The sequence below is a fragment of the Egretta garzetta genome, unplaced genomic scaffold (assembly GCF_000687185.1).
Source record: "Egretta garzetta isolate BGI_Z169 unplaced genomic scaffold, ASM68718v1 scaffold439, whole genome shotgun sequence".
In the NCBI taxonomy this organism is placed as follows: Eukaryota; Metazoa; Chordata; class Aves; order Pelecaniformes; family Ardeidae; genus Egretta; species Egretta garzetta.
In genome coordinates, this window is record NW_009260803.1 from 2,768,702 (window position 1) to 2,782,609 (window position 13,908).

Below are 13,908 nucleotides of genomic sequence, written 5' to 3' on the forward strand. Positions count from 1 at the left end.
AACAGAGGAAAGGAGCGGGGGGGGGAAGAGAGAGAGATGGCCGGAGGCGGTGTCGGGCCGGCCGCTGGATGAGCGCAGCCATGCAGTCGCTTCCTTTAGGCCTACGGGGGCTTCTCCCGCAACGTTTTGGATGAGCTGCATTCTATCGTCCGATAGTGTAAGCCACCTTTAAAGTTAGATCCAAAGAGTGGTTGTTGTCGGACTTGGTTTTCCTACTCGTCTTTTGTTCTGGATAAACGTTTGTGTCCCACTAGATTATTGTTTTAACAGACCTGTTGAGAGTGATGGTGAGACAGGACAGGCAGAAACGCTTGCACTGTTTGCAAGGTATTTAGATCTATGTTAGCCAAACATAGAGCCGTTGCTTTGTAATTTTCTCTTGATCCTGAGACATGAGAAGTGTTTAGTTGGAGAACAGCTGAACAAGCCTGAGCTTTGGTAAGCGTCGTCTCTTAAGGAAACAGAAGACCTTAATAAGCTTGCTCCCATCCTAGAAGGGATTCTTGAGAAAGACAACTCATATTTGCGTTCCAAAGCTTTTTTTGCAGCCTTGTGCTCCATTGAATGAGTGAGGTTCTTAGTGATGATTGCTGCCATGTTGGTTGATAATTTTCTTGAGGGTTAACACCTGGAAAGAAGGGAGTGAGAAAAGTAATTGTCTCGTAATTTGTTTGCTTTTAATCATCTAAAACTTCATCTAGTCTAAAACCCTGCTTCTAATGCTGTTATTTAAAGCCAAAAAAAAAAAAAATTCAGTCTCAGGAATTTGATCGGCATATTTGGTGACAATATTCATGTAATCTACTGGGTGTTTCTATGGGAAATCCTGACAAATGGCACCTGCATGTATTACAGGAGATTTTGTAGTGTGTCCGTGACTGCACTGACCTCCCTTGCATGTTATACCAAAGCTTTCTTTACCTACAGGTCAGTTACACAGTAGGGCTGAAGTTTACTGAGTATTTCAGAAAGCTGAGACAAAGCAGGTAGCTTGGGCAATCTTGCTTTCTAGTCACAAGGTGTAGTGAACAAGCAGATGCTGTTTTGAGTATTTCTTTGACATAACATTGCAAGATACAGGTACACTTTTGTTCCTTGCTTCTTGATGCTTTCTTCCATGTTCCCTATCTCCTTATCTCTCATGGGTTTCCCTCAAAAGATAGTCATAGAACAGGCACCTAAGCACTGTTGAGTTTATAGACATCGAAGGGGTTATGTAATACTAAGTTTTTGGCATCTGCACAAAACCGTGTGTCATAATGGAATGTATGTATCTATTGCATAGCTTTCCAGTACTCTTCAGGGCATAGACCAGTGAGTTGTCCAAGTTTCCAAGTTAGTTTTTCAACGTGGGGTTTGAAGGTTTCTCTGTTATTTTGAGTAGAATTTCCTAAAGACAATGTTTGTCTTAATAAATCAAAGTTTAAATTCATGGAGCCTCTGTACCCCCTTTCTGGTTCTCTAATTTCTGTCATAGATTTCTTGTTACATTCCTTAATTATTTATTTAAATAAATGACCTGGTTATTCAGAAAAATATATAACTGTTTAAGTCGCTGTTTTTTTCATACTCTGTTCAGTTGGAAGATAGAAGGGCAGCCTTTGATTTTGGAAATTCAGTTGTGACTTTCATTACAAATAGGCTGAGACAATTAAAAATAAGACTGATCTCTTTTTGGGTTGTGGGTCTCTGGGGTTTCTCTTCTTCTGAGACATGTCCTACTATGTCTATTTAACTTACCTGTGGGCTGAGATGGGAAAATCATACACTTCCTGTTCGTAACATTTGCACTGTTCTGGTCCTCCTTCTTGCATCTACAGACTTTTCTGTTGTTACCTTCCCTTTACTCCATATTTGCTTTCTTTTATCCATTAATTCTTTGTATTTGGCACCATGTTGCCTGGATTCAGAATCATTTATCAATTTGTTTAGCTTTTTTTTTTCTTTAATTGCTTCTATCTGTCTTTTGTCACTTTTCAGGAGTGATTGTTTATCTCTCTTTTTTTTTTTTTTTTTCCCTCCGCCTTCTAAATTGCCTTTTAAAGACAGTTCTTTTAGTTAAAATCTAGATTACTTCAGTGTTTCCAGTGAACGTTAACATCCATGCACTGCTAGAATTTATAAGTACACTTGTAGTGTACAGTTACGGATCACTGGAACGTCACATAGCTATTACTGTGTTAATACTGTAACTAAACAAATGCATAAGCTTTCAGAGAAGTGGAATAATTGTTAAGATTATAATGGAAAGGTCATAATAAATCAAATGAGGATTTGGCAATAAGTTATGTGAAACTAAATGATCCATAGCAGTTTATACTAGCCAAATTTGTTCTGATAGATTACTGCACAGAAAAGTAACCTTAGAAATGCACTGTTTTGCTTTTCTTTAAGTTTTTTAAAATCATCGTAGTGTACTTAATGCTCTGAGGAGTGATCGATCCTGTCCATGCATTGACATTATCCAGCCAGATACAGAAGAAACTTGAGACTTCTGTTTATCAACACATAATTGATAAAATTTTCTCTTTCAGGTGGAAATAAGGATAACATCAGAGCAGGATGCAAGAAGTGCGGCTACCGTAAGTCTGTAGTAAGCAATATGAAGTTACAGTGGTTTCTTCAATTTAAGATTTAGAACTGCCTTTTGAGGAGGGGGAAAAAATAAGAAAGAAGTGTTCTTCCTCGTTGCCCAGACATTTGTCAGCTTAATTTACCATAATTTGTAAAATTTACTTATTTCCTGTTCGTTCTCTGGCTCCTCACACCTATTGCTGCCTTTGAAAAACCTTGAGTTTCTCATGAAAAAAAAAAAAAGTATGCTATTGTATTCGTATATACGACATTTGCAGTGCAATTATTTGAGAAATTTTGAATTGAAAGCATGGTCTTTTATATCTACTGAGATTAGCATTTGTGCTGCTTCTGAGTCTCACTGAAAACTCAGGCAGGCATTTCAGCTCCAGTTAAGTCCAATCTCTTTTAAAAGAAAAAATAATTTAAAATCTGTATGATCTTCTATGCTAAGAAAACATAATTCTTTGTGCATTCTGTGTTTCAAGAAACAGTTCTGTGTTTCAAGAAACGGTTGATTTTGTTACTTACAAATTCTGTTGTTAGCGTTTAGCTCATGCTTTGCATTATGTAAGCATGTCTTACATGTAATCAGGTTACTTTCCTGATGAGTAGAGACAGGTCTTAATGAAGATTTTAATTTGTTGATCACTAACTCATATTTTTAGAACAATTGAGGGGTGGACACTGTTTTGCAGTGAATTGTGTTGGACTTTTAACAGAGTGATTTAATCCTTTTTGTGAGTGTTATGTGGGATCAAGGGGAAAAAAGTTTCCTTTGTTCTTCCACTGTAGACCTGTCTCCAACAAATTTTGTCAATGAATTGCTTTGTGTATCTGTTCTTCCAAAGGAACGTGGACATAAATATAGATTTAGCACTTCATTTCTATGTACAGTAAGTAGCAGAAGCTTTCTGGAAGAGAAGGAAACTTGTAGTCAAATCACGCAACCTGTATGTATGTTCCTAAAAGCTGTGTGTTCAAGATGTAGGTATTTTGATCTGAAAAAGATGAGTTTATTTCAACTGCTACTTGAATTCCTGTGTCTTTAGCTTAACTTCTCCTAAACCATATCTTCAATTTGGTTTATTTCTCTTTGTTATTCCAATAGGTGTATTCAGCACAAGGTTTCTAACGCTGGTCCTGATTATTGAAATGTAACTTAAAAACCTAAAAATACTAGTTGGGTAGTAGCTTAGTCAATATTACGTACTCGTTGTTAAAGATTATGTCTCATAAGTGAACAGGATACTTCTATTTAACTAGAGGGAGACAAAAAGAGCAATATAACACACTTGCTGTAGTTTTTTAAATATTTCACTTCACGCTTTTAGGTAATTTCTTCAGGAAGGATCTGAGACCATTGAAAAAAAATGGAAAGTAAAGGTTGGACAAAATCTTTAAATTGATTGAAATAAAGAGAGGCCATAATGCACTATTAAATGGAATAACATTGCACAACCTATCAAAATTCTTTGAGGCTTTTTCAAAGTAAGCCTTCTCCCTCCTTGTTCACAGATTGCAGCCTAGCCTTTTTTTATTTCTCAAAACAATAATATTAAAATGGATGTTCTTTAGCTTCTGATATTCCTTGGTAAATTGTAATTTTTCTTCCTGAATATTTGTTTTGTTCAGCTGGTCATCTGACATTTGAATGTCGAAACTTCCTCCGAGTAGATCCTCAAAGAGATATTGTTTTAGATGTTAGCAGCACTAGCAGTGAAGACAGTGAGGAAGAAGAACTGCAGAGATTGCAAGCCATGCGTGAAAGAAAGAGTAAGATTTTTTGTTTTTTTTTTTTCTCGTAAAGAGTATGTTGCATAATGGTCTTGTGAAGTACTGGAACTCTCATTTTATCCTTTTTGATAACTGCTATCAGTTCTTTTAGCCTGTACTTTAAAAGTAGGTCTTTTACTTCATGTGTTCAGACTTTAGAGATTTGATGCACCCGCACCCTGTCATAGGAAATTAACAATGTACCCATTTGGAACATCTCAGAAAGGGCTCCTAAATACAAAAGATTAAAAGATTGTTACTAAGAAGCTGCTTAGGAAAGAATGACATGGGTGTTCTGAGTTAATCTTTTGATTATGGCATGTAGTTTAAACATCTGAAAGTCGATAGTAACTCTTAAAACGAATGACAAGTATGACAGCTTAATTTCTCTCTGGTCTCTAAGTAGTGTTTTGACTGAAACAGCTAGTGAATTGAATTTCAACATTCATATTTGGAGAAGTACTGTTCTCTGTTTGGAAGGCCTGAGCATCAACTGTTTTTCAGAGAGAGAATAGATGGGTTATTTAGCAGATACTAGAGTTCTTCATTTGAATTTGGACTCCAGTGAGGCTGTTACCCCAAGTAAGAAGGGGAGGTTGTTCTACCATAGCATGTTTAAATGAATTAACGTTTGTCCTCTCTGCCTCCTTGTAGTGGTTTAACCCATCAGGTAGCTGAACACCACACAGCCGTTTGCTCACTCCCCCTGCTCCCCTGTGCAATGGGGGAGGGAATTTGGAAAAAAAGGTGAAATTTGTGGGTTGAGTTAAATATAGTTTAACAGGACAGAGAAGGAAGGGAAAATAATTATAAAAATTATAAAATAATATACAAAACAAGTGATGCACAATGCAGTTGTTCAGCAGACTGTGACCCATGCCTAGCCAATACCTGAGCAGTGGTCCCTGCCCCCCTGCCAAAACATCAGTCTGTTATCAACATTCTTCTCATACTAAATCTGAAACACAGCGCTACGCCAGCTACTAGGAAGAAAATTAACTCTGTCCCAGCCAAAACCAGGACACCCTTGCAACATGTTTTGTTCTGTTGCTCTCATATTCCAGTCACATTCTCACATTCAGTTCCTACTAAAAATGCTATTTAGGAAGGAGAAGGGATAGATAGAACCCTGTAATTTGCTGGAACACTTCAAAAGAACTGGATAGCCTGCTTGCCAGGAGCGCTGAATTGGTACTGCAACAGTCCTTCCTTGAAACAAGCCTCTGGCAAAACTTGTTCCTACTTATTATGTACTTTTGAACGTAAGGGGATTTTTTGGCCCTAAACTGATTGAAGATGGGTATCTGCAGGAAAAACAGCTGTTTGCTTGATCTTGTAATATCTCCGTTTATTATATGTTCTTTCTTAAACTGTGGCTGCTATGTGTACTGTAAGGAGATATGTATGTTAACTGTCAGTTATCTGGGCAGGATTTTGCCATTTTGAAGTGGCCTCATCTTCTCAAGATTTTTGCACTGTTTGCACTTAGATTTTTGCACCATTTTCTTAAAAAAAAAATGGAGTACTTGTTACAACATTCATGCTCATGGGTTCTAATTGCTCCAAAAGTAATTTGATTTTTATAACTCTTATTGAATTCTTTCAAGTTTTGCTCCAGAACATATAGATCAGTAATTTCTATTTGTGGTAGCAAATGAATAACTGCACTAGCATGCAGATGTTTTGGAATGTTACCTGTATGAATAGAAGTAAGATGAAATGCTCAAAATTAGCTATCTGTTTTAAGGATAAATTGTAAAACCAGTATTTTCCTGTTAGCTGTTTATTTATGTAATAGATTTGCATTTCAGAGAATTCTACTTTTTGACCTAGTAGAGAAAAGTCTAAGGTCAGAAATTTCATCCAGTGTGATAAAAATATTGCTTGTAAGTGAAATGTGAAGATACTATATAATACTGTTGTGTTAGGGTAGGAAACAAACATGACCAGGTGAGGGGTGACTCTTCTGCCAATGTTTGTAGACAGTATATGGACAGTTAACTCAAATTTATCTTAGTTATGGCATAGCTATTAGTAAAGTGTGAAACGAGGATGTGTGAAAGTAGTTCAGGTTAGGGAATTTTTTTTTTTTTTTTTTTTTTTGACGTTTTATGGACAGTTAACTCAAATTTATCTTAGTTATGGCATAGCTATTAGTAAAGTGTGAAACGAGGATGTGTGAAAGTAGTTCAGGTTAGGGAATTTTTTTTTTTTTTTTTTTTTTGGGCGTTCTAGTTAAATGACCTGTTTTCAGATTTGGGCAAGTCTTTTAAAATACAGAAGAATAGATAGGAAAACTTGTAGGAAACATGTAGGAAAAGTCACAACTTTTTGCTACTTTTTATGGGCCTTCCTTCATTCTTAGAGCAAAGGCATTAGATTGAAGTCATTAGAGTGTAAGTTGTATAAAAAGTTCTGCTACTCTCCAAAATATTTTTGCAGTTGCCATACCAGACCTGAATTTGGAGGAAAGAAAAGAAAAACTTCTAGTAAGATTTCATAGTAACTTTACATTTCTATTGAAGCCACTCTTTTAATGCTGATCTTAATTCAGATAAGTGTTTTGTAAACTGTAAATTTTTATCCACAGATTTAAATGAGGAGGAAGAAAAAAAGAAACAAAAACGAAAAAGCAAAGAAAAAACAAAATTAAAGAGATCAAGGAAAAGGTAACTATCGCACACCTATTTTAATTTCAAAACAGAACTTTAAAAGCATTTCTGATGTTTGGGTTGTTTCTCAGAAAACATTACTTCTTTTGATGCAACTTTATTTACAAGTACATCTCTGGTTTGAAAAGCTTCCTGTTTTCCAGTGAGAACTTGTTTGCTTTTTGAGTAATAGTAGAGCCAGAGGCTTTCTGCTGTGGAGTTAGGACCATAGGAGTCTAGAAAGCTATAGCAAGCTGGAGGACTGCATGTCTGAGAAAGCAATGCTCCCTCTGACTACTCAATACTGGGCAAGATGTGGTGGGAAAACAACAAGGAGTCAGGAGGACTGTGGGGTTGGTCCCCAACTTGGCTCACGTGGAGAAGCTTCTCTGCATTTCAGAGACCCTTAGGTTCCCTGCGTGCACACATGCATGTGTAGACACACAAACATGCTCTGCATAACATGTAACTATCAAAAGGAAAACGTCTGTCATTTTCCTTAGCATGTGTTAAGTTTTAATGTTCCTGTTATTGAGGAAGCCTAAAAAAAGCGTTGCCCCAGTTTCAAAGGAAAATGTCAAAATACCCAAATTTATTGTGAATCAGATTTTTGGCCTGCTGACTGATTTTTTTTAGATGAGACTATAGACTGGTTAGTCGCTTGGACTGCTGATATGCCAGGAACTGCACTGAGAGCTAGGAAATGTATAATGTATTTGGAGGACACAATAAGATGGTTTTCAGAAATAAAGAAACAGGATTTAACAGTGGTTGCATTGGCATTTTTCCCCTTCCTTATTTACATAGTGTAGCTCTAACTTACACTTATGAAGACAGTAGAAAAGGGTCGTCTGCTGGCTGTAGTCTTTATGTGCAAAGAGTTAATAGTTAATCATGTGAACAGTAGCACAAAACTGCCTTCTTGAGTATAATAATAATCATTTTTATTTTATTGTAATCTTAATTCTTGTATGTTTGTAATCACTCATCCCTGCTGGTTAGAGACCAATATTACCAGCTGTCAGAGCATCAAAATTTGTCATACCTGTTTCTCTTAGATTTTTGCATGAAAGAAATACATTTAAGATTTGTCTGAAGGCATTACTGTAACATTGTTACTGATCATATGATATTTTAAAAGCTGGAAGCTCTGTCTTACTGTCATACTTTCAGTTTTCTGTTGGTCTGTACTCTTAGTCTTTTTCTTATTGAAGGTTGAAAAACACACAACTTGCCTATTCCATTGTTAATTAATCTGTATTATAAACATACTGCTTTTCTGGCACAATAATCGAATTAGAAAAGTAGTCGTTCAGGTGAATGTGCAGACTGAGATATCCTAAGCTTTCCAGTGGATGCTACTGTATGAATTCTACCCCAAATTAGCTTTGTGACATTATAAAAATACTGAAATTAAAAAACCCACATTATTCTGGTGGCATTTTCCTTCTTTAATTGCATATCAATTTCTTTATTTTTTTTTTTTTACTAGGTCTTCCTCATCAAGTGCAGCTGAAGAGGATGGGCCAAAGTCAAAAAAACAAAAATCTCACAAAAAAGAAAGGGAAAAGGAAAAGAAGAATAAATCTAAGAAAGGAAAACATCATAAAAAGGAGAAAAAGAAGAGGCGAAAGGAAAAAAGTTCATCTTCTGATAGTTCAGACAGTTCTAGTAGTGACTGAGGTCCTGGCCTATTTTTGCGTTTACTTCTGCAGAGAAGATGATTTTCCTTTCAAATCACATTTATTTATGCTTTGCAATGCTGTTGTTTTAAAATGAGATATATATATTTTTAAGAAATCTATTTGCAAATATCAGTGCTTCAAATTATTAAATGGACCATTTGGGGAAAAAATCTGCTCTTCTACTTCAAGTTTATTAGTAGTAAACCATGTTAGTTTAACTAGTTCTTCACTCTTATTCTCAGGTCAGTTGTGATTAGTTGTGTTTGGAATTCTTTACGCTAGGATATGGTGAACTTCGTTTTGCACATCTTTGTGTAGAAAGATGTGGACTTAAATATGTTTAATGTCAGAATGGTTAAATCAAAATTGGAAATTCAAGTGAGATTTTTCTATTATGTTATCCTTTAAATAAATTTATGTTTTGCATAACATTTTCTGCTTACATAAATTAATCAGTAAGTGCAAATATGAAATAGCGTTCAGGTCCAAAGAAGGAAAAGAATGGGCAATGAGAAGCTAAAAGAGATTGCTCCTTCAAAATTGTCTTCTAAAATTGATCTTGTCGTAGACTGTGAAACACAATTACACATTCTTTTGGCAGAATCACTGTGAGCAAGCTGAAAACAAATGAAAGCTATTAATTTTTCTGGTTAGGTTTTGTTCCTTTACAGTTATGGCTGTTTCATCTTTGACATAGGTATAAAGTGCCACTTCCTAACACTAGATGACTGTCCAGCAAGATTGTTTACAAAGTTCTGAGAACTGTCTTAATACAGTACATGGTGATTAATGCCTACATGAACTGAAACATGAAATTTAAAGACAGACAATTGACAAGAATCATGAAGCCTCCATTCATTCTAATAAAACTCCCACTGAAACATTAAAAAACGAACAAACAAACCAACCTCTTGTGGAATGTAAGCTATCAATCATGTTGAAGTTGGTAACAAAATTTACCACTTGCTGTCGGGAGCAATGTTAAACATGTCGAAGTTTGTAACTGTTTTCTGAAATACCCAGTTCCTATCTTGTACCGTAGTAGGGTACGGGTTCAAGACAGGCTGATACTTTTGAGTTGAGCAGGTTTTAGGTGTATAATCCTACCCCAGAAATGCCTAAACCTCGAAGTGCCTAGGTTTACAGCTTCTTGAAAATGCCCTTCATGCCTGCGGTTTTGGTGGTTTTTTACTTAGACACAGAACTGCTTCCACCTGAGCAGCCTGGCATACAGCTGCACTGTAAGTCTCATGAGAGTCAAAATGTGAGGAAGAGCAACACCTAAGCTTAACAATAATATCCATTGCTTATGTTTTCTACAGTGGGTTAAAGCATTGAGTCAGTACAAAATGTTTTATGGTATTTGGTTACCACATTTGGCCTAAAAGTCAGATACCTAATTCTGTCTTTCAGACTTTTATGTCTCAGACCAGTACCCTTGTTATTGGGCAGTTAGTGCTGTAGATGCTGTGCTAGGGAACATTAAAGATCAAAATACTCATGGAAGCCCCAGACCAAAGAGAAATAATCTGTAACCTTCTATGTAGGTCTCTCAGTAGAGGATGGCAAAAGTCTGTGCATCTGCCATTTTTCATACTGGCTTTGGTCCAATCTATTTTTTCATGTCTTAGATCGTGATTTCTGGGAAGGGCTTGGATAGTATAACTGAAGAGAGGCTGGACTCCTTAATTAGCTGTTACCTGTGCATAGTATGAGGAACATTTCTTTTGTAAGTACTAATTTAACAGATTCTGCCACCCTGTTAGCTCTAGTCTCCTTAGTGTTGTTGTGTCTGTTAGAGCTTATTTTTCACTGGGTTAATTCTTTGAGCCAGTCATTCTCTAGAGAGCAACAGGGTAGTTGTGGGCTACTTAAGGCAGTACTGTTGCCAAAGGAAATATTTAATCAAGCCACAGCATAAGACACAATTCATTGTGATTTTTTTTCCCCTAAAACATTCCTTACTTAATGAGACTGGAAGGGTTATTGGAGTTAGGGGAATTCAGAACTCGTATGCAATTCTCCTGTGATCTTCCCATGATGTCCTGATGATCCTATGATGCCAGCTCTGGGGAATGGGATTTTGTACCTTACTTGTTTCTTGATTTTTGAAAGCTTCATCTGAAGACAAAGAACTGAAAGGAAATTTTACTGAGCTTTCTATACCAGAATGGCTGAAGAGTTTATTAAGAACCCTTATTAGAGTTAGTATATCTCTGTGCATAAGTATAAATTATCCATCAAACCATATTTAATGACAAGATAGAGAATAGATAGAGGCTTAAAGTTCAGAAAAGCAACTGGTATATATTTTAGTAGTGCTCCTTATACTTCTGTGTGGTTTCAAATAGCCTTTTTAGATTCTAGTTCTAAATGTTGAAATCAAGTATTACCTATCTAAATGACAGTGCAATTACCTTCCATGTAGCATTACAGAAGCTATTTATGGTAGTTACAGTGGTATTTTGTACAAGAGTCTAAGGCATGAATTTCAGTGTTCGTGTTTTGCCACTTCTTACTAGCATACATAATTTTCATGTTGGAAAAATGATTTTCTAATTTGAACAATTTAAATATCTCTATTGTCTCAATTCATACATAAGAGAGAGAATATCATGTGTCAGCTTGTTTTTCAGGAAATATTCCATTTTTATTTACAAAGATGTACATTGAAGTCAATAGTTTTTGCCACAGAAGTGCTCAAGTTTTCAGGGATATGAACTGATATATCTGCTACAATAAACAGTTCTCTGCCAAGTTAATATTTGCTAATCTTTAGAAGTTATATAAAAATGAATATTACGGGTTTTCTTATTTGATTTAGCCATAATTTTAGTGAGTCTGATGTATTGTAACAGATGTTATTGTTTCACATGAGTCTCAGCTTGAACCAAAATGCCTACTCGGGTTCCAGAAAAAGAAGAGATGTTCAAACTCAGCTATTTCTTCACCGCTATCAATTGTTACGAGCTTCAGTTTTCATGAATCACACTTTCAAGGGCAATGCCTGACGTAACTGCTGCTGTTGTACAGGCCCAAGGTATTGATTGTATGCCTGCTACTCAGCAAGCACCAAAGATCTTACAATATGAAAGTGATGCCAGTACAAACAAGGACAGTCATTCCCTGTTAACCTACCTCAGTTACAGAATGAAATGCCTTTTTTTCAGAAAGACAGAGAAAAATAATGCATGTGAGTAGCATATGGTGTGGGATGAAGAAAAGAAATGAAGGCAGGGGCATGCCAAATAGATATAGAATAATGAAGAGTCAACAACCCCCATATAATTTACAATAAGCTCTGAAATGCAAATCAACCTCTATCAATAGGCATCAGGAGACAAAAGCAGATACCTGGTGTTTCCTTCAGTCTTTTTTTCCCAGATAGCAGAAGAAAAATGTGCACATCTGCAATCTACCTACCAGCTGCTATAAAATGCACTAAAGGCTGGAATCACTGAATGAAAGGGGAATTAAGCTATTGGATTACAAATAGCTAAAGGAAATACACATTCACGGCACAAAAATTGCAGCTTCAACTTTCTCTGCAGCACGTGGGACACCATGGAAAACCCTTTATTCTCTTGCATGATGTAGAGTATATGGACTTTTTTTATGTACCTAGAGTAATGGAAAGTTATTTTCAGCACAATCAAGTAAGTTTATGTAATACATTTTAACTTAATTTGAATAAATATCAGATTGGCAAGGCAGTTGAACTGCAATGCAATAATCTTTTTCTCCTAGACTTCGCTGAAGTTACACTTCCATGCTTAGTAGTTTTCATGATATTTGGAGTAATTTTTTCAATACAAACATACTTGCTATCCTCATGATCTTTTAAACTTCTGAAGTATTTTAGTTGGTACTAGCATCAGTCTGCAGCATGAGAAAAGTGATGTGTACATCACTGATTGTTTAGCAATTTAGTATTAGTTTTATGTTTTACCATCAACATTTGTATGACTATTACACCATCGCTCATTAAGTTTACATTTTTTTTATATTATGGCAGTCAGTAGTGTCAGCTTGTGTTTCCAGGAGTTTTTCCTCAGTATTTTTGCAGGTTAGTCTGATACTTATTTTGTTGCATTCTGAGCTTTCTTCAATGGTTTATGTTGGTTCTTTTTGCAGTCTGCAAGGGAGCATAAATGAGGGACAAATGAAAGTGTTAGACATAGGTACCCAAGAGGTAGAACTAAAACAAAAATAGATTCCAAGTGATAAAGTATTGTTACACAGCTCTACAACTGAAGGGTTTTGTCTCTTTTTTTCTTCCAGCAACAAATGATAGTGAAGAATCATAGCGAGGAATTGCAACAAGGTAATCATAGCTAGGAAAGACTGCAGTGTCTAACACTGAACTTGGAAGAGACCGACTAACCTTACAGGCTTGATCTTTAAGTAGAGATCAAAGAGCTGAGATAATCAATGCATATTGAAATCTGTATTTACTCAGTGCTTTTGTAGTTGGCAACAACAAAGCAAGCTGTAGCTGCAGGTCACTCTGAGGAGTACCATGAGTAAGGGATCTGACACGGTGCTTGTCTGTTTCATACAATCATCAGTTCCAGGAACTTCTGGGCTGTCTTTTCATTAGTTCATCTTCTGCAGTTCCTCACATCTTCTCTCCCCCATCAAAAAAGGACACAACCTGTATTTTTGCAGAACAGAATATCAAACAGCACAAACTTTTTAGCTCAACTCATTATTCAGCAGTGCCCTGCAGCCTCCACAGTAGAGCCAGCAGTGAAGCTGTTAGAAAGTAGTTCTGACATTGCCGTGTCTTGGGGACTCACCTATCTTAACTTGTCAAAATTACCATACAGCAAAGACTCTTTCAGGCAAAGCACACGTTTGGTGCCTCTTCCCACAATTCCTCTATGTCAAGGGAGTAGTACCCAAGAAAGCCATTAATGGAGATTCTAAGCTGCAAATCACAGTAAGTAAGAACAAGGATGGATAGAAAAACATGCCAAAAATGCTTCCATAATAAAAATGGAGAACACTGAAACTGTTCACAAGAAATTCTAGTTATAACAATCATGAAGGTGAATTTAGGGGATAAAGTAGAATATGAAATGAGGTGGTGGTAGCAGAAAATAAGCAATTGCAGAAGAGGTACATAAATGAAGAAACCAAAGGGATTAGAGAAATGCAAGTGCAAGGATGGAAAAGGTACAAGCAGTATAAACCAATGATTATCCAGTACAGGAAAATCC

General features: G+C 36.2%; 1 protein-coding gene across 1 annotated transcript in view; it reads left to right on the top strand.

The window, feature by feature from the left end:
• The window catches only part of SREK1IP1 (SREK1 interacting protein 1), an 11,961-nt gene extending 349 nt beyond the window's left edge, over positions 1-11,612 (top strand). Inside the window, exons 3-6 of the mRNA XM_009646881.2 lie at positions 2,534-2,582; positions 4,210-4,350; positions 6,941-7,019; positions 8,494-11,612. Of these exons, the coding sequence (XP_009645176.2) occupies positions 2,534-2,582; positions 4,210-4,350; positions 6,941-7,019; positions 8,494-8,683 (459 nt within the window). The 3' untranslated portion in view covers positions 8,684-11,612. The remainder of the gene's footprint in view (positions 1-2,533; positions 2,583-4,209; positions 4,351-6,940; positions 7,020-8,493) is intronic.
• Positions 11,613-13,908: the final 2,296 nt, after the last annotated feature.